Genomic DNA, 23,386 nt, shown 5'->3' with positions numbered 1-23,386 from the left:
TGTGAGCTCCCCTAGAGATTGCCTTGTGAGAGGTAGAAATAGCATGATTTTAGGAGCTTAACTAGACATGAATCCAGCCCTGGTATTTTTTACACTATAACCTTGGACAAGTTATTCAAACTTCCTGAGCCTTTCTCCACATATCTCATGGAGTTACTGTGAGTGTGAATTGAGCTGAGGCACATTTGTCGAACATCTGTCAAGATACCTAGCACATAGTAAGCACTCAGTCAAAAATAGTTATTATTTTGTGTTACCTCTCGCAGGATCACAAACTTGAATTACCTTATTTTCAATACAGAATTAATTTTGTGTTAAAGGTATTTAAGAACCAAATAGCAGGAGAAAAAGTGGGTGTGAGACAGGTGACCTGTAGGAATCACATAAATCATATGTGTTGTCCAATGGCTTTATTTCTTTTTCTTTTCTTTGTTTTCCATACTACTGATCTGGTAGTTGTCTTTTGGAAGCGTGAATTGATATGTGTTTTCTATCATGGGATGTGGTCAGATATTTTATTCTGAAAATGACAAAAACATCACATCACAGAGCAGTGTCCACTACTTACTTCAGCTGCAAATGAAAAATTCACTGTGCTGTAAAATATTTGTTAAATTGTGGAAAATCCATCATGTTAATTATGTTTTGTTTCCTTTTCCTTTCAGATTGCTTGAACCACATTGTTTTCCTTTGTCTTTGGTTCCAACAGAATTCTGTCCATCACCTCCTGCCTTGAAAGACGGATATGTTCAAGTTGGTTATAAAAGATACTTTTTTCCTTTACATACACGGTTCATTCCAAGTTCTAGCTCTCTACTGATGTCATAATCTGCTTCCTCCTTCCGTGATGAAACAGTGCTAAAAACATTTTATGTGTGCGTTTTAGTTTAGCAGTGAGGGTTTTAGTTTGTGAGTTTTCTTCTTTGGCCCAAGGTGGTTAGAATTCTTCAGGAGGTACTATATCTCCTGCAGTAAAGGAAATCAATATCGCCACCCAATGAATTAGAAATGTAACCATGCCAGAGGGTAGCTAAACATTTCCATTCTGAACACGAAAGTAGGAATCTATAAGCAAGTTTTTCAGCATAAAGAACTTACCTGGTTCTTTTCACTGCAAGGAGTCTTTAAATTTTTCATAAATACAAGGGTTGGGGTAAAGCATTAGGTTTATTCCAGGGGCCAGTAAGACATTTAGCCAGTGTCTGGTGAGATATGGGTTACTGTAGTATACTTGAGCAATTTTCTTGTTCAGGAAGGAGCACAAGTCATCTGCCATTTGTCATTCCGGGAAATTAATATGGCTTTGGGGCCATATTAATTTGTGTGCTCTTCTCACTACTTCTTACGATAAGGCTTTGGCTCCAAACACCAGGAAGTATCTCTTCATGGTACATAGGAGCTATTGTTCATCAGGATTTTCTCAGTGCCACCAGCCTTGGTTTCTCCGTGAAGAATTTGCCTCTCAAATGCCAGACCCTTGAACATATACTCACTGAGTGTTTGTTTGCTGAAATTTCCCCAAATGTAGGTACTGTTGGGAGATGTGTATGTGTGTGTGTATGGAGAGAGAGAGAAAGTGAACCTAGACTCTCTAACACTCATATTATCCCACCACAATCCATTAAGTTCCTGAAGGAAATATGCTTATAGAACGAGGCCAGGCAGACTCATAGACTTCAGCAAACCACGAAGCTGCTGTCTTCAACTGTAGTGCATGTGGTGTCCTGTAAGGAGCTGGGGGTTCCAAACACTGTCCCGTGGACTGGCTCCATCATAGGCACCCAGGAAACTTAACAATAGATTGCTGCTTGCCCCTTGTTCTCCTTTTTTTTTTTTTTTCTCATTTTGTAAGTTTAGTGTAGAGCCTGAGAGTTGTTCTTTTTTTTTTAATTGTTACTAATGGTTTTGACAGAGACAGCCAGGTTTAGACACTGTTGAGTTAGACTTTCTCATATAGAAGTCCCTTCTGCAAGGCAGTGGAAGGCCTAGGGGCTAGAACCAAGGCAGATCAAATATCTTTCCCCATTTTCTTCAAATCACAATGCCAATCTGGTGCTCTTTCTCCTACCAATTCTCATGATGGAGCCAGACTGGGCCAGGAAGAGCAAGACTGTCTGTGAGAAGAAGGCGCCACAGAATTTTCTTCTATTGCCTACCGCAGAGCTGGTCCAGCTCCACGCCCTCTCCCAGGCCAGTTTTCTTCCCCATCTTCTTGAGTAGCCGAGAACTAGATGGGTAAGGAAAGGAACCAAGAGAGACACCAAACAAGAATGATGACTCCCTCAAGGCTCAGACTTCAGATTCTTCCTTGCTTCCCAATGAAATCTCACCTCCTGGCATTATAGGCTAATGACATGTCCTTGAATCTGACTCAGCCTCAGCGTCACTTCCCTTACAGTGAAGGGGCTGGGGAGGGTAGTGGGTGAAGATCAACATCATGCTTCCCCTGAAAGTCATCAGTGGGAAGCTCAAACTTTCGTGAACATGTTGATAGGACATTTGAACATTTCTGCCTGTTCATAATGACATTTATTGGTCAATATTGCCAACGGACAGCCCATAACACCTCACTAGGAAGAGTTGACTGACAAGGACATTTCCAAAATCTGATGCTTTCCTGAAAGTATAATAGAAGTTACTTGAGTAGTGTCCACTAACGTAATTTTAGTAAAATGTTTAGTATAATGCTTGGTTTTGGGGAGCTGTCAATAAATTATAGTACAGTGGCATTAATAGCTTTATTTCAATTAATGGTGGTACCAGTGTTGTTGGCTAGGACTCTACAGGAAAAAATAATTTTACAGACAATTTTCAAAATGAGTTATTTGAATGTAGATTGCCTGATGATTAAAGAAGTCATGATTTATAGGCTGAATATATCTAAAGAAATATTTTCTTAATGCAAAAGAGATATTCTTCCTTTCTCCATCTTTTATTTCTGTTTAGGATGAAGGTGCCATGTTTCCTGTTGGGAAAAACATAGTATATACTTGCAATGAAGGATACTCTCTTGTTGGAGACCCTGTTGCCAGATGTGGAGAAAATTTACAGTGGCTTGTTGGGAAAATGCATTGTCAGAGTGAGTGGCCTTGATTCTAGTATATAATTCAAGATGAAAGAATAGTGTGGAAAGGAATAAATCAGGATAAATAACCGCTTACCATATGCCCATGTCTTGATCTCCTTTTCCTGAAAGGCTTATATGATCCTGTCCAAATTTCAGGACTATCTTGAAAAACCCCTCAGCTTTCTCTAGTTGTTGGCGCTCCTGTTAGGTGAGGCACATTTTATTGCAATTTTAAAGTTTCTGGTGCAAATTAGAATGGGTCAGGGAGCTCAGTTCTGGTTAAGACCATCAGGATGTTCTTTAGAGTTTAATTACCAGGGATTTACCACAATCTACTTCCTTAAATGCTTTTGATCCTATTTTGTTTAGATGTAGCATCTGAGTAAGTGCTTCTGCATGTTGTATCACCCTAACGCTATTTTCTGGTTTCTATCTCAGCTGTGCTACAATATAAGATTCTTCAGCAGATGGATAGACAGCACTACAGGGATGTATTTATCCTATATCAGTTGATCTAGGCTATGTGAGGAAAGTCCTAGTGCACACAGGTACATTTTATTCTCTTGAGTACATACATATTAGTAAAAGTTCTGAGTTGTCAGGTATACATACATTTAGAGTTAGTAGATGCTACCAGTCTTCCAAGTGGTTGTACATCCCGGACAGAATCTGAGAAGTCAAGATTGCTCTGTGTCCTCACCTACACTTGATATTGTCTATCTTAATTTTTTTTTTTAGCTATACTGGTGAGTGTGTAGCAATATCTTATTTTTTAATTTGTATTTCTAAATTTGTATTTCTTCTGATGACTAATGATGTTAAGCCTGTTTTCATATATTTATTGGGTATTTGGATACTTTTTTTGGTGAAGTGGCTGTCTAATCTTTTGGGCATTTTTTCTGTTGGTTTGTTAGTCTTTTTCTTACTGATTTGTAAGGTCTCCTCTTGTTCTCTCTGTTTCTGTCTGTCTTTCTGTCTCTCTGCCCTAGAGTCCTTGGGAAGAAATAAACTATCAATATTGCCGAAATAGAATATAAATATTCCCTAGCTAAGAGTATTAAAACCAAACTTTAGTTCTTTTAAAAGATTAATAAGATACTTCTGCTTGAAAAGCTTCTTTTTCTTTATTGTGTATCTACTGGTGAAAAGTTGTCCCAGTATTTGTTCATCTAAAACGTTTTTATTTTATCTTTACTTTTGAAGGATAATTTTACTGGATAAGGAATTTTAAGTTAGCAGTTATTTTCTTTAAAACCTTTAAAGATTTTATTACATTGCCTTCTGACTTCATTGTTTTTTAGTGAGAAGTCAGCTTTCAAGTTTATTGTTTCTCCTTTGGAAATCGTATTTTTTTGGTCTGGTTGCTTTTAAGATTTTTTATTTTTTTTCTTTTCCAGAAGCAACTCTACTCTGATGTGCCTAGGTGTGATTTTCTTTGTCTTTGTCCTGGTTGATCTTCAAAGCACTCTTGAACCTATGCTTTAATGTCTTTTGTTAGTTTTAGAAAATTCTTCACCTTTGTCCTCAAATATTGCTCTGTCTCATTCTTGCTCACGTCTCCTCATGAGACACAAATTATACATTTTTTAGAATGTATATACATATACATATGTGTGTGTGTGTATATATATATATATATTTCTTTGTTTTGGTTTGGTTTTTTTTGCCATGCCCTGTGTCTTGCAGGATCTTAGTTCCCCAACCAGGGATCGAACCCAGGCCCAAGACAGTGAAAGTGCCGAGTCCTAACCACTGGATTGCCAGGGAATTCCCTACATTTCTTTGTTTTACATCAATTTTTCTCTCTCTGTTTCATTTTAAATATTTTCTATTGATCTATATTCCAGTTTATTAATTCTCTGTACAGTTGTGACAATCTGCTTTCAAGAACTCTACTGAGTTCTTTTTTTTAAATTTATTTATTTCTTTTTGGCTGCGTTGGGTCTTCGTTGTTGTGTGCAGGCTTTCTCTAGCTGCAGCAAGCGGGGGCTACTCTTCCTTGAGTGGGCTTCTCATTGTGGTGGCTTCTCTTGTTGCGGAGCATGGGCTCTAGGCATGCGGGCTTCAGTAGTTGTGGCACATGGGATCAGTAGTTGTGGCTCGCAGGCTCTAGAGCGCAGGCTCAGTAGTTGTGGTGCACGGGCTTAGTTGCTCCATGGCATGTGGGATCTTCCTGGACCAGGGTTCGAGCCCGTGTCCCCTGCATTGGCAGGCAGATTCTTAACCACTGCGCCACCAGGGAAGCCCGTCTACTGAGTTCTTAATTTCATTTTCCAATTCTAGATATTCCATTTGTCTACTTTTCTATACTTTCTAATTCTCTGTTGATATTCTCCATCTTCTAATTTCATTTTTCCAACATATTAATCATAGTTATTTCATGGTCCATGTCTGTTAACCCCATCATCTGGATCTGCTGTAGATGTTTCTACTGTTTTTTTTTTTTTCGGTACGCGGGCCTCTCACTGTTGTGGCCTCTCCTGTTGCGGAGCACAGGTTCCAGACGCGCAGGCTCAGCGGCCATGGCTCACGGGCCCAGCCGCTCCGCAGCATGTAGGATCTTCCCGGACCGGGGCACGAACCCGTGTCCTCTGTATTGGCAGGCGGACTCTCAACCACTGCACCACCAGGGAAGCCCCTCTATTGTAGTTTTGAATGTTAGATTAGTTTTGGTTGAATGCCAGATTTATATGTAAAAAAAAATACATATGGATGATGTTATCTTCCTCTAGAAAAGATTTAGGTTTGTTTCTGGCAAGAACAAGGCTTGTTTATGTCTGCTTTACCTTTATCTTAGGTATCCATTAAGGGATCATAAGGGAAAGTATGGGATTTCTACTGAGCCTCCTCCTTTGTAACAGGACTGGACTCTAATTTTTGGTCTCCTAGCCCTGTGAGACTGCTAAAAACTCTATGCAGCTATTCAGCCTCTGAGTTGCAGCTTCCTCCTTAGTTTAGCAGCCCTTCAGCACGTTAAAAAAAAATGTTTTTTTTCAAATTTACAAATAACCGCAAGGACAGAAGCATTACCAAACGTTGTAATCACTACTTTAGACTTCCCTTTTTCTAGAGTCTTGGGCCTTCAAATTTCCATTGCTCTGATTGTTGTCTGTTGCTCTCAGAAATACTTTTTCTTTAACTTTGTACAGCCTTTCTATATGTCTTAGTGGGAACATTCGTGTGAAACCAGCAAATGTGTCATGGCCAGAAATAAACAAATCTGAAGCTAAATTATTAGCTTTCTGAAGGAAGATTATGTGACTAGTGTTTTGTGTCCCTAGTAGCACACAGCATATTTGGCAAAATATAGACACTCAATAAATGCTGATTTTGAATGAATGAATGAATGGATTGTCTGATTAAAATGGTGCAGAAATAAAGCAGTACTTTGTAGAATATTGTCCAAAGTCCACTAGAGAAATTGGCAAGATTTTTTTTTTAATCATGAATTCTGACTCGCCTTCCATGACTATGCATGTTTCTCATTCTTCTTGTTTTTTCAAGTAGAAGATTTGAGCTAATGAATGTGATGGAATAAGAAAAGATAGAACTGGGAAACCAAAAATGATTTAACACTTTTATGGTTGCAAGGTTAAAGGTGGTTCTTTAAAGATTTCAGATAGCAAAATATCTAATTGGGTACATGCTAATGATATGCAAATGAACACAGCTCTTGGGAAATTTCTGGTGGGACTTCACCAGACAAGAAGTAGCAGCTGTAAAAAGTCTGGTTTTAACAGCAGGCTGGACTTCAGGACTCTAAAAGGCTTATTCATTTTAAGTTGTCACATGGCTTTGAGGGCAGGGGTGAGAGAATGGGAACTGTTTTGGCCTTCAGTCATTCATGTCATTAACATGCCAGGCATGTTGGGATATGTCTTTCAGGGCATCCTAAGAGTGAACTCACCTCTTCTTCCTTGTCCTCTAATTAGAAAAAGCAGAACAAGTGTATCAGCACCATTCAATGCTGACATTTTTTTTTTTAAAGATGGTTTAGGAAAGCAGTGACCCTTGTATTCTTCTCTCTTTTCTCTTTAGAAATTGCCTGCGTTCTACCTGCACTGATGGATGGCATACAGAGTCATCCCCACAAACCTTTCTACACCGTTGGTGAGAAGGTGACCTTTTCCTGTTCAGGTGGCAGGTCCTTAGAAGGTCCTTCGACATTTCTCTGCGGATCCAGCCTTAAGTGGAGCCCTGAGATGAAGAACGTCCAGTGTGTGCACAAAGGTGAGTGGCTCTTGGGTCTGTCCAAGGACACATACACTCAGGGAATGAGAGTCCTTGCGGCAGTTCCTCAAGGCACTGAACCTCCAAAGTGGAATCACTCCCTCCATCCCTGCCCTGCTACAAGAAGGTCAGTTCATAGAGTGGGTAACAGACTTTTTTGCATCATAGAGTGGGTAACAGACTTTTTTGCACATGGCACAGATAGACTCACAGAATTCAAGAAAAGGCAAGAATAGCCCTGGTGATTCTGAAATTTTAACTTAAATCCTTCACATCAAAGATTAGCTTTCTATTTGTTAAGGTGCCAAGAAAATAAAGAATTTCTAAAAGCTGATTTCTGGTTTCCTCCTGATTTTTAAAAATGTACTTTTATGAAGTCTAGAGTTGAGATCATAATTTATATAAAATTCTGTATGTTTCGTTTTTGGGCTCTTAGAGTTTATTAGTGGTATTGAAATTGAAAATATAAAAGCACTTACATATAACCCTGCAAAGCAGAGTTATTGAAGGAAAAGTAGTGTGGTTTGTGAAGTTGTTCTTATAGGTCGAAATCCAAATATCCAGTATTTTGAACACATGGCAAATTAAAATAGTTTTTAAAAAAATTTTTTATTGGAGTATAGTTGATTTACAATGTTGTGTTAGTTTCGGGTGTACAGCAAAGTGAATCAGTTATACATATACATATATCCACTCTTTTTTGGATTCTTTTCCCATATAAACCATTACAGAGTATTGAGTAGAGTTCCCGGTGCTGTACAGTAGGTCCTTATTTGTTATCTATTTTATACATAGTAGTGTGTATATGTCAATCCCAATCTCCCAATTTATCCCTCTCCCCCCTTTCCCCCTGATAACCGTAAGTTTGTTTTCTACATCTGTGACTCTATTTCTGTTTTGTAAATAAGTCCATTGGTATAAAATGGTCTTTTAAGAAGCTAAGGCAGGAAGAGATTTAGAAAGCCAAACTTTCTTTTAGAGATACTTAAAATGGGATAGATTTGTTTTCAGAATAACTTCCTCTTTCTTTACATTTTTTTTAAGAAATGGAAAATATTATGTTTGTAACAATTAAAAACAAGAAGCAAATCGCACTTGCATTCTATTTTATATGATATTCTTATTTCTTGAGTATATAATTTTTAATTCGATGCTGAAATTTGTCTTCTATATTGAAGATGAAGTAGTTGATTCCATGAATAGTAATATTAGGTGAATTAGATCTTCACAATTGAAAAGAGAGCACTCTGTGACTGATTGTGTTAAATAGATCACAGAGGACAGAATGGGAGGGCTGCGTGTCCAGTGGAATGGCTGCCCTGCCTGTTCTCACATGTTCTGTAGCTCTCAGAGCAGTGACAACTGCTTTGTTTTCTACATGCACTGAGGTATAACTATGAGTTTATTTGGGATAAAGTAATGGACCTGTACCAATAATGCTAAAATTAAGGAGAACAATGTACAGTTGATGAGGTTGCTCTTTTCTTCCAAATGAGATTATATACTTTATATACTTGTTTTTTTCTGAAATGTCTTTTTCAGTCACTTTATAACACATTTGGTATGAATTTTCTCCCACTCAGTAGCAAATCCTATTAAGGTTTTAATTAAGGATGTTTTTCAGATCTCTGTGTTTTTCAGAAGACTTAGATAACAATAATAACTACCCTTAACATAAGCCTATAACAAACCAAAAGTTCCAGGTTTGTCAGCCTCCAGAGTTTGAAAATACCTGATGTACAAGTATTTAGTCTTTTTTATATTGTGGTAAAATATACACAACATACAATTTACCATTTTAACCATTTAAAAATGTGCAATTCAGTAGCATTAAGTACATTCCCATTATTGTTCAACCATCGTTGTCATCCATCTCCAGAGCTTTTCCATCTTCCCAAACTGAAACTCTGTATCCATTAAACACCATTAAAATAGCCCGTTATTTATCCGCACCCGCATCAGTACTTAGTCTTGATGGGAAGATATTTGATTTTAAAATAGTAAACGTACATACTGTAGGTGGGTCCTAAGAGTGTGTTTACTTGGTTAGTCAAGCCATGAAGATAACAAAGCTATATTCTTTTTAAATGCAAAAGTCTTTGGTGTAGGTAATTCTACAAGCGATTTTCCGCGAAGAAATTATAATAACTTTTAGAAAATATTTAAAATCTGAAATTCAATCCTTATGAACGGTTAGCAAATAAACTGCTAATAATAATGCAGAACTAATGTACATGGCTTGATCACGGAACTTCAGTTTTGGTCCATTTAGATCAGACTTTCCCAACCCCAGCACTACTGGAATTTGAGCCCTGATAATTCTTTGTTGCGGGAGCCTGTCCTGTGCCTTATCAGATGTTTGGCAGAATCCCTGGTCTCTGCTCACTAGATGCCAGTAGCGTCTCACAGGGGTGACAACCAAAAATGTCTGTTGACATTGCCAAATGTCCCCAGGGGCAAACATTTGCCCCTGGTTGAGAAGCATTGATCTAGATAATACCATTAAAATATTTTATTTTGGAATTACTTAGGATTTCAGAAAATTTGCAAGTATAGTTTCCATATACCCTTTACCCATCTTCCCATAATATTAACACCTTACATACCTTGACACAATTTAGTTGGTCAAAACCAAGACATTAATATTAAATAGTACCATACCATTGACTACCCTACAGACTCTATTCATACATCACAGTTTTTCCACCGATATCCTTTTCATGGTCTAGGATCCAATTCAGGATACTACGTTGCATTTAAGATAATACCATTTCAAATTGGGCAATTGGGATTGACACGTATACACTGATATGTATAAAATTGATGACTAACAAGCAGCTGCTGTGTAAAAAGAAATAAAAGATAATACCATTTCAAAGAAAAATGTTTAAAGAATAAGTACTTGCTAGAGACCTTGCTGGACACGGCAGGCATACTTCACCTTGCTACCATTTTTACAAGTTTATGCCTTCCTTGTTCATGAGATTTTCCTGTCATGTCTAAAGCTCTTATGTTTTCCGAAGTAAGGAAGTATTCCATAGTTTGTGCACCCATAAAAACACATCCTTCAGACAAATGACCTTTATAGATATATCCAGCAGGTAGCTAGTTTTATGATGCAAAAGTGTATGCCACTGAATTCCATTGTAATGAAGCTAGCAGGGGGTGGAAATTGCAGGGTGGTGTAGACTGTTCACATTGTAGGCAGGCATAGCCTAGGCCATGGCAAATTATGCTCTTGTAAGTTGGACCAAAGTGTTTTCCTATCAAAACTGGAATGATGATTGGCTTTCTATCAGTCTGTAGGAAACATAAAATAAAAGAAAGGATTTTATTAATGTAAGTACCTCTAGACATTTAGTCACTGTTGAGGGGAGACCACTTGGACATTTACATGTAAGAGGTTATTATAGTTGTCCTTGAGATACTGAGAGTTCTTCTTGTATAGGTCAAGTGATGGTATGCTTTCTGTCTCATTATAGGCACAGTGGGCAAAATACGTCCACATAACAAATAGTTTTTAAACCCCCATGTACTTGATGAAAGGGAGCCTACTCTATGGGCCTTCAATTCAGACAAACATAGACTTCAATCCTGGCTTGGCCAATTTGTTAACTAGCATGAATTTCCTAACTTTTCTGTCTCTTAGTTTCCTCATCTCTTAAACGGGCACTTATTAAGGGGATTAAATATCACAATGTATAAAAAGGGCAGGGCCAAGAGTAAATGCTCAAGAAATGGTAGCTATTACGACCAATGAAATTGGGTGGTCCTAGGAATGCTCTAGCTCTTGTAAAATGCTTTATAGCTTTATTTTTTACTGTACAAACTTGTTGCAGTTGAGAATATTACAGAGCCTGGTTCAACAATTAAAATAATACCTTGTTTGCTCTGAAGAAGCTTTTCACCTAATAATTGCCTCTCCATTATCGTTTTCTTTTAGATGCCCCTTTGGCACCGGAAGTGCCTGAATGCCAGCGCTGGGAGAAACTGCAGAATTCAAGATGTGTTTGTAAAATGCCTTATGAATGTGGGTAAGCTCTGTCTTCTTCTCTGTTTTATTTAAAATAGATGGGATGATTTCTTAATGCCATTTGAAGCAACATGGATGGACCTAGAGATTGTCATACTAACTGAAGTCAGTCAGAGAGAGGCAAATATCGTATGATATCACTTATATGCGGAATCTAAAAAAAAAAACGGATACAAATGAACTTATCTACAAAATAGAAACAGACTCACGGACTTAGAGAATGAACTTATGGTTACCGGGGGGAAAGGGTGCAGAGGATGGATAGTTAGGGAGTTTGGGATTGACATGTACACACTGCTATATTTAAAATAGGTAACCAACAAGGACCTACTGCATAGCACAGGGAACTCTGCTCAGTATTATGTAACAACCTAAATGGGAAAAGAATTTGAAAAAGAATAGATACATGTATATGTATAACTGAATCACTTTGCTGTACACCTGAAACTAACACAACATTGTTAATAAACTATACCCCAATATAAAATAAAAAGTTAACAAATAATAATTAAATTGAAAAAACTAGATGGGATGGTTTCTTAGATGCTAGTCTCTGTTAGCTCAAAGGTGTTACTTACCATGGGTTAAGGGTCTTTGCATTTCAGTCCAGTCCATTTGCTGCTTGTTATTTGCCTGGGTCACCAGGGCTGACCATTGGTGGCGTTAGGCAGTGATCTAATCTGGCTGGTGAGAAAGGCTGAAGGACTGCTTGAGACTGCTCGTTCTCTACATAAAATGGGGCAAAATGACAAAACCATCACCTGAGGATTTAGAGCTTGAGGAGATTAGGGCTGAAGTTCCCATGAGACATAACCTCTTAAAGATACCAAGAGAAACAAAAGCAGCCGCTTTTCTGATTCTTGAAATATGTTTATTTCTAGATTTGCATTCTAAGAACACCACCGCACTTGAAATCACTCCATTGTAGAAAGATATCTGGAGTAATTACTGGTTGTTGGATACAGAGGGCATGATTAAATTGAGACAAGAGGAGGTTTACTGGTGGAACTATTTACAGAAATGTGGGCAGAGTAAAGAAAACTGCAAGCCACGGGGCAACACTCCTGGACTGGTAGCAGTTCGGGTTTATAGTATCTCCGTGCCCAAGCCAGAAGGTGTGAGAGAGGAGCACTTATGAAAACCTGTTGACAGAGCGCTAGTTGAGGAAGAGTTGAGTCCCTCATTTGGGGCCCTCAGAGATCCCCAGCAGTGAGCCAGGGGAATAAAACCCCCCATTGTACCCTCTTCTCTCCCTCCAGTCTCTTGCCAGTCTCCCCCATTGATCAAACACCCCTGAAGCTAGAGGACAAGGAAGTCTATTGATGTGGTCCATACGTGTCAGCCTCCCAGGCAGGGTGGAGAAGAGTGGAGGGTGAATCTGGAGAGGCAAATGGAAGATATCCAGTCCCCAGGACTTACTGGCCATCTTTAAGGTTAAGAATCAAAACACAAATTATTAGCCAATTACTTGGCTTTCAATTAGTATGGTCACCAAAACACATCTTCTTGAACACCTACATTGGGTAATGATGACTATGGTGGTATCTTATAAGAAGTAACTTCTCATGTGAAGGAGAACATAAAACTGAATAGCATAAGTGGAAATGGTCAGCCCAGAATCTTCTGACTGTGCTGTTATTCTCTATTAATCATTGTTTGCTTTGACTCACTTTCATCCTCTTTCCAACTTCTCTGATTCATTGAGTTTATCTGCAGCCTGTTTATAAATATGGTAAGAGTTTTAACATCAGATACTGATAACAAGATAGATGGCCTTTTAAGTTCTCTGCCCTTTAAGCTGTTCTGCGTACTTCTATGTAAAGTTTAAATAAACAGATAAAAAAGAAATACTAGGATTTGTTTCTGTTATGTAAATGTCCAAATAAATTTAACCCTTGGTCAGAGAAGTAAACATTAGAGCTAAATATATATAAGTAAATATAGATTCTGTTTACTATTCAAAAAAGCCTTGCTGTCTAGGGTTTCGCTACAGTAGTTGTTTCCTTACCCATCAGCATTCAGAAATGCGGTTGTTTTTATTAGTGACATTTCAAATAGTTGGCACTATTTTAACACCAATGCATACGAAAAAAAGTAACCCATTTTATGGAGATATTTCTAAACTATTTTGTAAACGTAGATACTCTAAAAATAGCATTGAAAAATAGAGTTCATTTTCCCTTGAGGATTCAGTCATCAGCTGTGGATAATGCTATAATATGGACCTGAACTCTCAGGGCTGCTGGCTTGGGAGGAGATACTTTCTTCTGCAGCCAGTGGTCCCATTTGACTCCCATTCCTCTGAGTGTTTTGACCTTTGCTAATTTTCTGTCTCCTTCTTTGTCGTCAGTCTACCATCTGTGGCTAGCAGACGTTGCCTTCTCTTCTAATTTGCTGTATCCGATCTGTTCTAGATGAAACTACATTGACACTAGATATCTAAGCTTGTAAAACTTGTGAGTAAACAAAGAGCAAAATATGTTCATTTTGAAGATTGGAGGGGGTTGGGCCCTAGTAATGAGGGGCATTTGCATTTCTGTTCCATCTTTTTGCTGTAGGTGACAACATCTGAGTCATCGAACCCAGAGCCTCACCTTTCACTTCTCATTCTCAGCTTTGAAGAAAGAAAATCTTGTAAATAAAGTAATTTAAAAAATTTGTTTCAGATCCTCCTTGGATGTGTGTGCTCGAGATGAGAGAAGCAAAAGGATACTGCCTCTGACAGTTTGCAAGATGCATGTTCTCCAATGTCAGGGTAGAAATTACACTGTTGCTGGTAGGGAGAGCTGTACTCTACCTGCCTCAGCTGAGAAAGCTTGCGGTGTGTGTCCACTATGGGGAAAATGTGACGGTAAGGGGCATTTCATATTTGTAGCTACAAAAATGCTCAAGTAATAGGAGTGAAGTTTTCTAGTTTAGCGGCAGATCAAAGCACATCCCTGAGGATATCAAAGACTCCGACTGGTCTGAGCATGAACTATCCTCCCTGACTGCCTTCCCCGGGGAGGGGGTCGATCAAGAACTCTCCCTGATGGTCTGAATGTCCTCCCAAACATCACGTTCCGCCTTCATGATTTTTGCTCTGTCCTTGTATTAGCCATATTAGGTACTCATTCAAAAAGAAACAGACTCCCATAAAAATAACAATTTTTAAAAGAAGAAACGTTATATCACATCTTTAATAGGAAATGTCCCTTGCCATAAATATTAGGTAACCATGAAAATACATACAATGAAACAAAACAAGGTAGGAGATTCTAGCCAGATGCTGCTCAAAGCTTGGAGGATGAAGCTTCCTTGTGATAAAGGGTGTTTAGCAAGTGTCAGGGGTGTGTTGAAAGCACACCTGTGCCAAGCTGACACTTTCTCCTAGAAGCAATCAGAAGGATGTGAAGAGAATAGAAAAGGAGGCACTACATTCTCAAGCTGTGATTCCATACTTGCTGGTGCTGTGTCCAGGTAGCACTTAACAGTGATCTTGACAACCAGCACTGGCCAGCCCTCCTCCGCGGGGGGGAAGGGTTGGGTCGCCAGAGCCAAGTCACCGTCCTCAGTTTCCCCATCTGTCAAGTTGGGAGCCGGACTGTGCGATCTTGATCTGTAAGGTCTCTGCTAGATCCTCAGGCCCTCCTTTTCCTGGCCGGTACCCGCTGGGCACCTTTCCCCTCACTCCCGTCCCATTTGCAGCAGAGATGATGACACATATAGGCACGTCTGGGTCACTTTCGGTTTGGCAGTCACCACAGTGGTCTGGCAGACCTGGTTACCCTCCTTCTGGGGACGCCTGGCTGGTGTGTTCCAGCCTCGCACCTTCAGCGCACACACGCTTTCCTCCCCGACTCGTTTCTGATAGGTCTTTATGGGGCATGAGGCCTTTTGCATCTCATGCCCTCTCTCTCTCAAAGCAAGTTAATTCTTCTTTTGTCTCCCTCTGTTTGAGCCTTGCAGCCCGGCGTTTTGCTGAGGTCTCTGCATTTGGTCTGGGCGTTGAGGGGTCACACTGGGGGTTTGGGCCCCCCCTGTGCAGCGCGTGGAGGAGAGAACCGCTCCGCGGGGGTCCCATCGATAGGAAGCCTGGCAGCAGCCTCAAAACCTGCTTATTCTGTCGGAGTGGAGTGAAATGCCTCCCTTGCCCAATCCTGCAGCTTTTCCTGGGGGTCCGGGAGAGGGGAGGGTAATTGATTGCATCACGCGAGGCAGGAGCGTCTATAGCTCTCCAATTACCAAACATCACGACTTTGGACGTGATGCGCCTTGTCTTCCCCACCTCCACCATGGGCCACCAAGCCTCTCTCGCTTCTTTTTCCAGCCCAGAGCAGCAAATGTGTCTGCAGAGCCGCCTCGGAGTGCGAGGAAACAGGATTCAGCGTCTGCGTGGAGGCGAATGGCAGGGAGCAGACGATGACAGAGTGTGAGGCCGGCGTCCTGAGGTGCCGAGGTCAGAGCATCTCCGTCACCAGCATCCGGCCCTGCGCCGCCGAAGCCCCGTAGCTCCCGGCGCCGGTGGGCCTGCTCGCAGCCGCGTGGCCGAGTTAAAACCTCTGCACGCCCGGCCCTGTAGACAGCTTCTCAGCACGCAGGCCCATTCTTTCTCCTTCCACTCCGGGTCCACTTCTCCCAATCCCCAGGCCCTGCATAATTACACAAGCCTTTGTTCTCCCAAACCTGAATCCAGATCCTCTTTTTCTTCTCTTTTTAAATGTCAGTCAGGCTGAAGGATATTGATGAACCTTTGAAGGAGCTGTATGTTCTTGGAAAAATTGCTGACTTCTCTGGACCTTGACTTTTTTTTAATCTGAAAATTAGAGGGTTGGACTAGAGAAATCTGAATGCTCTATGATTCTTTTTAGTATGATTAAAAGAACCGACCAGAACACACCCTACAAATTGATTATGAAAACAGAAAGATTAGAGAGGCTGGCTTCGGCTCAGTGAAACTGAATACAAAGGGGACCTTGAATGGAAAAAGGCAGATACAATGATTCCATGCCAAGCACCACACCTAGAGCTCCCTAATCTTGTCAGGAGGTTGAATCACTGCTATCAGAGTGGAATCCATCATGTTACGGTCACAGGGGCACCTTCTACTTTCTTGTCTGAGAACAAGTATTTACAATTGAGGCTTCTCTCTGGAGCTTTTCTCGTGTTTTCCAAACACAAGACCTGTAATTTGTCCCCCTCCTCCCCTTTCCTTGTGTAGGAAGCATCATTCATGCCTGAGCTATTGAGTGATTGCGTATTTGGGGGAAGTGTTCTCTAACGTGGATACGTACTTAGATTTTTCAGGGGGCTCTACAGGTAGATCCATTTGAGACATTAGCCGCCTGTTTATTCCCTATTCATCTTTCATCAAAACAAAATAACAGCTGTAGTTGATGAAATGAGTGGGCTTCAATGGAATTTAAAATATGCTTTTATATTACAAATAATATCTCTGTATTTTTCTGATACATTTCAATGAAACTTTAGTTTAAATGACTGATTAAAAAACCCATTAAAGATACTATACTTTGGAATTTAAAAATCTGTGTTATGTTTAATTTTAAAGACTTTCCATGAAGGATGGCTAATGTGCTCTTTTTTATATTTTTAAAATTTTCGAACTACTTTATTGAGGTATGATTGACATGTAAAGAGCTGTACATGAGTTTGGGGATAAGTATACATCTGTGAAACCATCACCACCATCCAGACCATAAACATATCCAACATCTCCCAAAGTTTCCTCCCACCCTCATTATTATTATTATTATGGTAAGAACACTTAACATAAGATCTTTCCTGTTAGAAAATGTTAAGTGTACATTATAGCATTGATAGCTACAGGCACTGTGCTATACAGTAGATCTCTAGAACTCATTTACCTTGCATAACTGAAATTTGATATCTTTTGACCATCACTTCCCCATTTTCCCCTGCCCCTAGCCCCTGGCAACCACCATTCTACTCTGCTCCATGAGTTTGACTGTTTTATATACCTTCTAAAAGTGAGATTATACAGTATTTATCTTTTTGTATTTGGCTTATTTCATTCAGCATCATGTCCTCCAGGTCTATCCAAGGGATGAGTGAATAGTTGGTGGAGAAGGAGGGGACCAGTGAATGAGGTTGCAGAGAGTTGCTGTCTTGAAATACGAAATTTCATGCCTTTTTAAGTTTTCCGAACATCCTTATACTTGACCTTTCCTCTAGTTGGACAGAGACCTTCACAATTGTCTATGTGCGAATTAGGATCGTGGCAGCAGGGCTGCAAGAAGAAAGTAACTTTCAACATTAAGACTTCAAACACGTTTTGAAACTTCCAAAATAAGTTCTTGAACATCTGAAGAGAAGGCTTTGAGGAAAGCCGGGAGGACTGTTTATGCCATGAAAATTGACTGCAATGAGAGCAGAGGGAGTGTGAGACTGTCCCCATCTGCCCTTCCCTCTGCCTCAGACCAGGTGAGGGACACTTGGGCTGGGATGGGATCTAGCCTTGGAAGAGAAGGCAGAAAGTGCTGAAGTTAAAGTCATCTGGACCTAGCAGGGGACAGAGGGAGAGAAGGGAATCAGCTGGTGCATCGACCAGTTTCAGGGAGCTCCATGGGAGCTCAGTCACATCCTACTGGCCATCACTCACAATTTAAGTGGACACTGTAAGTCACCTGGGCAGAGATGCTGCTTTGGAAGGTCTCCTAATTGCGTCGGAGTGTGCCTTCTTGTGACACTCTACACATTTCCTAATAATTGACCAACAGAAGTGCTGCTTATCAATGCCCTGAGATTTACTGAGCCCCATCTTAACTGCTCTGTATGGAACCTCCCTCCCAACAGCAACAGTCCAGGGTGCTTGTAAGTCCCTTGAAACAGAGGGAGTTTTCTTGGTATTCAGGTGGGGTACAGTGGGGACACGAACTCTTGAGCTGGAACTCTTGAGTTGCCTAGCAACAAGCCAGGTAACTGGCTCATTTGATTGAGAGCTCCCCCTCTTAGCTAGGCAGGTCATTGCTAATCTCAGCTTCATATGGGACTTGTGAGTCCATCCTGTTGTTAAGTAGCCACTCAGAGCTGCAGGTGCTGAGTGGCTAGTTTACTCAACATTCCCTGAAACAGCTGCACATAAATTATTAATCACTTTTCTTTTTGGTTAAGATATGTGGATTCATCAATATGTTTGGACCGACCCCACAGTTTATCATTTGTTCTATATTTTTTTCTATACCTACCAACATTTCTTACACCCTCGTACTCACACACATACTGACCCACCACAGGCGTTTGGATTATTTGTAAGATGAGCATAATAGCTAGTGAAGGTGGTCATCGTAAATTTGAAGATAAAGGAAGATGTTACATACTTAGGGTGTTCAGGTGTATCTACGACTCTTTCTTTCTCTAAGGTAGGAGAGGAGGAGGAGACACAAGAGGAGAGAAGAGAAATGAAAAGAAGGGAGGGAGGGAGGGGAAGATTGGACCATCCTTAGTACCGGAGTGGCAGAATTGAGCCGCTGCATTAGTCCTGCTACCTACCAGTCCACTGAGACTTTTCTTCCTTGATGGACTAGTTAAAGTGTATTCAATACTTTAGCTAGGAATGGAATGACCTGTTCTCTTTCAGATCACTGAGCCAGAAAGCAACCGCAGTAGGAGGCAATTTCCGTTAATATCTGAGAAACCCGAGGTATATGCATGCTTTTCAATTACCTTGGTCTTTCAGGCAGTTCACACATTTGGGGACAAGGAAGCTGATGGCATGATAGGAGTCCCTGCTGTGACCACCAAAGCGCCTACAATTTGTCTTTTTATTTATTCCTGTCAGGCAAAGCTCCAGCTTTATCCTCAAAACATCAATCATGTAAAAAAATTTGCTTTTTTCATCCAAGGGTTAACAAGACTAGATGGGAAGACTGTCGTTTCAGAAGGGGTGGGCTGAAGGTGAAAACGTGGGCACAAGAAGGAACAATAAAATGTTCTTGTTGATTCACAGGCTGAGGACAATTTCCTGTGAAAGGACAAACATTAAGAACTACTCTGTTATCACTGTTATTTCCGTGCATCCCTATGAGAGGGGGCTGGTACTGAATCCCAGGGGAGGGGCCTCAAGTATATAACAGATCAATGATGCTCAAGACAGAGAAGCATTGATTGAGAGAATAAAGCAGATGTGCTGCTGGATGAGGGTCTGTTATGCAATAATCAGCTGACCAAGTGGGCTGGGAACACGGACAGGTCAAAGGAATTTTCTGTAATAGTGAAGTGGAATTTTCTCATCAAGGGAAAGTTTTACCAGACACCCTCAGGAGAAACTGATTAACATGAAAGTCTCAGGATTGGTGTATTATTAGATCATATGCATCCCCAGTGTGTACCATAACAGTAGTTCATAAAGGGCCCCCACTGGACTCTAAGTCCAGAAACTTCTCTGCACAGACACTGAGCACCGGGGTGTTGAGGGGGGAATTGCTGAAGTCAGGTGTGATGTAAACCTGGACAAGCTCTCTAATGGGATGATTGTGGCCCCGTAGGATTAAATACTTTGGTAGGATGATGAGGAGACTTCCTAAGTGTCTGGAGTCTCTTAAAAATGCAGTGATTGGCTGTTTCCCATGGACATGGTGCACAGATTCATTAAATGTGAGAGAAAGCCACCTTTGAGGACATCTGGTCTCCAAGCCTCCTCTGGACTAGTGACGGCAGGGACTTGACGATATGGTTCTGTGCCCGCTGTGACTCAGGACACTGGCTGTATATACTCAATAAAACGGCCATTTTACAGTTATTATCCATTGTGACATAGCTGGTTTACTCTAGAAATGGCTCTTCTGCCTCCCAGGGTGGTGCTCATCTCGTTTCACTATAGTGCTGGCCCCTTTACTGTCCTGTGGACACGTGGCTATTACGTTTGAGTTGTGTCTTGCCAGGCAGGGGCAGGTTCATGTGCAGTGTGGGAGTGTTCTCTTGAGACACCCACAGGGCAGGTATTCTGAAATACTAATCTTTTGTGCCATGGAAGTGTGGGCCTCTTAATTCTCTCCCTTTTTGCTTTTGAATATAGTTAGGAGATTTTGTCTCATGTCCCCTGTGGAAGATTGATGGAGGGTGAGGATGCTCGCTCTTGAGAATTGCAATAGAGAATGAGGCAGAGGATTTAAGGAAGAAACAGAAATTCCTGAGATCAAAATGATATTGACAAGCAAGGCTAAGTTCTGGAAAAGTTGATCTTGGGATGCTGGCTTATTAAGAGATTGTTTTTCCTGCTTCTAACAGTGGGGGTGGCTGCAGCTAACAGTTCCCTGGAACACAGACTGGGAATTCTAATCTGTGATCAACAGTCTTTCCCATGTTGGTGTGAGAGAGAACAAGAATGTCTTAGTTCTGGCTGCTATAACAAAACACCATGGACTGGATGGTTTAAACAACATTTATTTCTCACAGTCCTGGAGGCTGGGAAGTCCAAGATCAAGGTCCCAGTAAATTGGGTGTCTGGTGAGGGCCTTCTTCCTGGTTTTCAGACAGCTGCTTTCTTGCTGTATCTTCACATCGTGGAAAGAGAGGGAGCTCTGGTCTCTTCCTCTTATAAGAGCACTAATCCTATCATGGGGGCGCTACCCTTATGACCTCTGACCTCATCTAAACCTAATTACCTCCCAAAGGTTCCATCTCCAAATACCGTCACCTTGGGGATTAAGGCTTCAACATATGAATTTTGAGGGGACACATTTAGCCCATAGAAGGAACCATAAGTTACTGTAATTTATTGGTCAAACCTGTTGCTTCATCCAGTGGGTTGGTGAGGAATCTTATCTCACGAGCTTGCCCTTTGGCAATCTTGGCAAATAATGTAAAGAGAGCAAAGTAAATTTATGGAACGTGATATATTCTCCCTACATATTCTAGGAGACATTTTTCTCTCACATTATAATGACAGTGTTTTAAATGCCTAATACAAGTCCCAAGCAACTCAGGCTAGGATATACCATCTCTTCTGAGCAGGAACATTGGAACTTAGTCTTGGGCTGTGGATTGCAAAGACACAAATACAGGAAAAGAGCAACATTAATATTTAAACCTAAACCTGCTGGGAGCACTTTATCTATATTAACTCATTCAATCAGCTCAAGGACACTAGGAATAAGTACTATTATTAGCCTCACTTTACAAATGAGGAAATGGAGGCATAGAGAAGCGAAGTAAGTGATTTACTCAACTTCACACAGATAACAAATGGAGGAAACAGGATTCAAATCCAAGCCCTTTGGTTCAGTAGATCATACTCTTAACCACTATTCTGATATGTTGAAGATGGTAATAGAACTTCTTGTTGATATAGGACGTTAACAGGTTCTAAATGTTTTGCAATACTTGGTCCTATTCAAAAATAAGCCAACATTCAAGATAAGATTTGGTTACTGAAATAAAAACACAGTAGTTAATTTCCATAACTTTTCAGAAAGATTCAGCTATATAAATATGATGAATTTCTCAAACTGATATTTTAAAATGGATTGAAATAAATTTTTAAAGGTCTAATGCTCCATGAATCTACTGTGTGTGTGTGTGTGTGTGTGTGTGTGTGTGTGTGTGTGTGTGTGTTTTGATGGGTCTAGGGGTATACTCACCTAGGAATGGGACTGCCAAGGTTTTGATCTTGAGGATATGGAGATTTAATAAACACTGGCTTGTTCTTTCTTGAATAACATTTAATTCTCTAAATATTTTGGAAATTTCAAGACATCTTCCTGTTATTGATTTCTAGTTCAATTCCACTGTGATTAGATAACATATTTTGTATGATTTCAATCCTTTTAAATTTGTACAGATTTGTTTTATGGCCCAGAATATGGTCTATTTTAGTGACTGTTCCATGTGTACTTGCAAAGTCGTTGCTTTCTGTTGTTCAGTGGGGTGTTCCACACATGTCAGTAAGTTCAACATGGTAGTGTTGTTCAAGTCTTCTGTATCCTTATTGATCTTCAGACTGCTTGTTCTATCAGTTACTGAGAGTATTGAAATCTCTAACTTTGTGTAGATTTAGGTGAATAAACTTTTAGGATTATTATGTCCTCTTGATAAATTGACCCATTTGTTGCCAGTCAAATGTCTCTTTGATATATTCTTTGTTTTGAAGTCTACTTTGTCTGGTATTAATATAGCTACTTCAGTCTTCATTTGATTTTAGAAGTAGTGAATATAAATATTGTACATATAAGTAGAGTGTATTAGGGTTCTTCAGAGAACCCTATAATTATATATATATAATTTATTATAAGGAATTGGCTCATGTGATTATGAAAGCTAAGAAGTCCTATGATCTACCATTGCAAGCTACAGATCTAGAAAACCCCTGGTGTAAATTCCAGTTCAACTCTGAAGGCCTGAGAACCAGGAGTGCCAATGGGTTAAGCCTCATTCCAAGGTCAGGAGGAGACCAGTCTCAGCTCAAGCAATTAGGCAGAGAGAGAGAGAGAATTCAAACTTCCTTTGTTTTTTGTTCTATTTGGGTCCCCGATGGATTGACTGATCCTTACCTACATTGGGGATGGCAATCTACTTTACTCAGTCCACCAATTCAAATGTCAATCTCTTCTGGAAACACCATCACACACACACTCAGAAAAAATGTTTAACTAGATACCTGGGCATCCTACAGCCCAGTCAAGTTGACACAGAAAATTAATCATCTCAAGTCCACCCCTTATTAACTTGGCTTAACTTATTAACCCCCATACACATCTCTATAAACCATACTTAATCTCCAAATAAAGATAATAATAAGGTCAAAATTCCATCTCACATGATACAACTGTCTTACATACAACTGAAAACATACTAACCCTTTCCCCAGAAGAAGGGTTTGAGAACTTGAGGGATGTTTACACTTCCCCTTGATATCCTGTAACTTAAATACTATGATGTAAAATGAAAAATACTTAAATACTATGATATAAAGTAAATAATCTTATGTTGCATGATAAGGAAATAAGAGGAAAGAAAAAAATGATATTTGCTTAATATACACACACATTCATAACAAAATAAAGAGGAAATATTCAGGACAATTACAGTCCTCGTTCCTA

General features: G+C 40.1%; 1 protein-coding gene across 2 annotated transcripts in view; it reads left to right on the top strand.

Moving 5' to 3' along the window:
• The window catches only part of C7 (complement C7), a 53,466-nt gene extending 36,620 nt beyond the window's left edge, over positions 1-16,846 (top strand). The window contains exons 13-18 of one of the 2 annotated variants that reach the window (XM_082836911.1): positions 666-753; positions 2,947-3,079; positions 7,106-7,297; positions 11,241-11,331; positions 13,997-14,181; positions 15,640-16,846. In XM_082836911.1, the coding sequence (XP_082693037.1) occupies positions 666-753; positions 2,947-3,079; positions 7,106-7,297; positions 11,241-11,331; positions 13,997-14,181; positions 15,640-15,821 (871 nt within the window). In that variant the 3' untranslated portion in view covers positions 15,822-16,846. Of the gene's footprint in view, positions 1-665; positions 754-2,946; positions 3,080-7,105; positions 7,298-11,240; positions 11,332-12,589; positions 13,389-13,996; positions 14,182-15,639 lie in introns of those variants that run through there. The other variant, XM_082836912.1, reaches the window with a different exon arrangement.
• The last annotated feature ends 6,540 nt before the right edge of the window (positions 16,847-23,386 follow it).

Source organism: Leucopleurus acutus (assembly GCF_964270905.1).
Source record: "Leucopleurus acutus genome assembly, chromosome: 3".
Classification (NCBI taxonomy): Eukaryota; Metazoa; Chordata; class Mammalia; order Artiodactyla; family Delphinidae; genus Leucopleurus; species Leucopleurus acutus.
The sequence above is the reverse complement of the archived record's forward strand: the minus strand, read 5'-3'. Positions and strand labels throughout refer to the sequence as shown.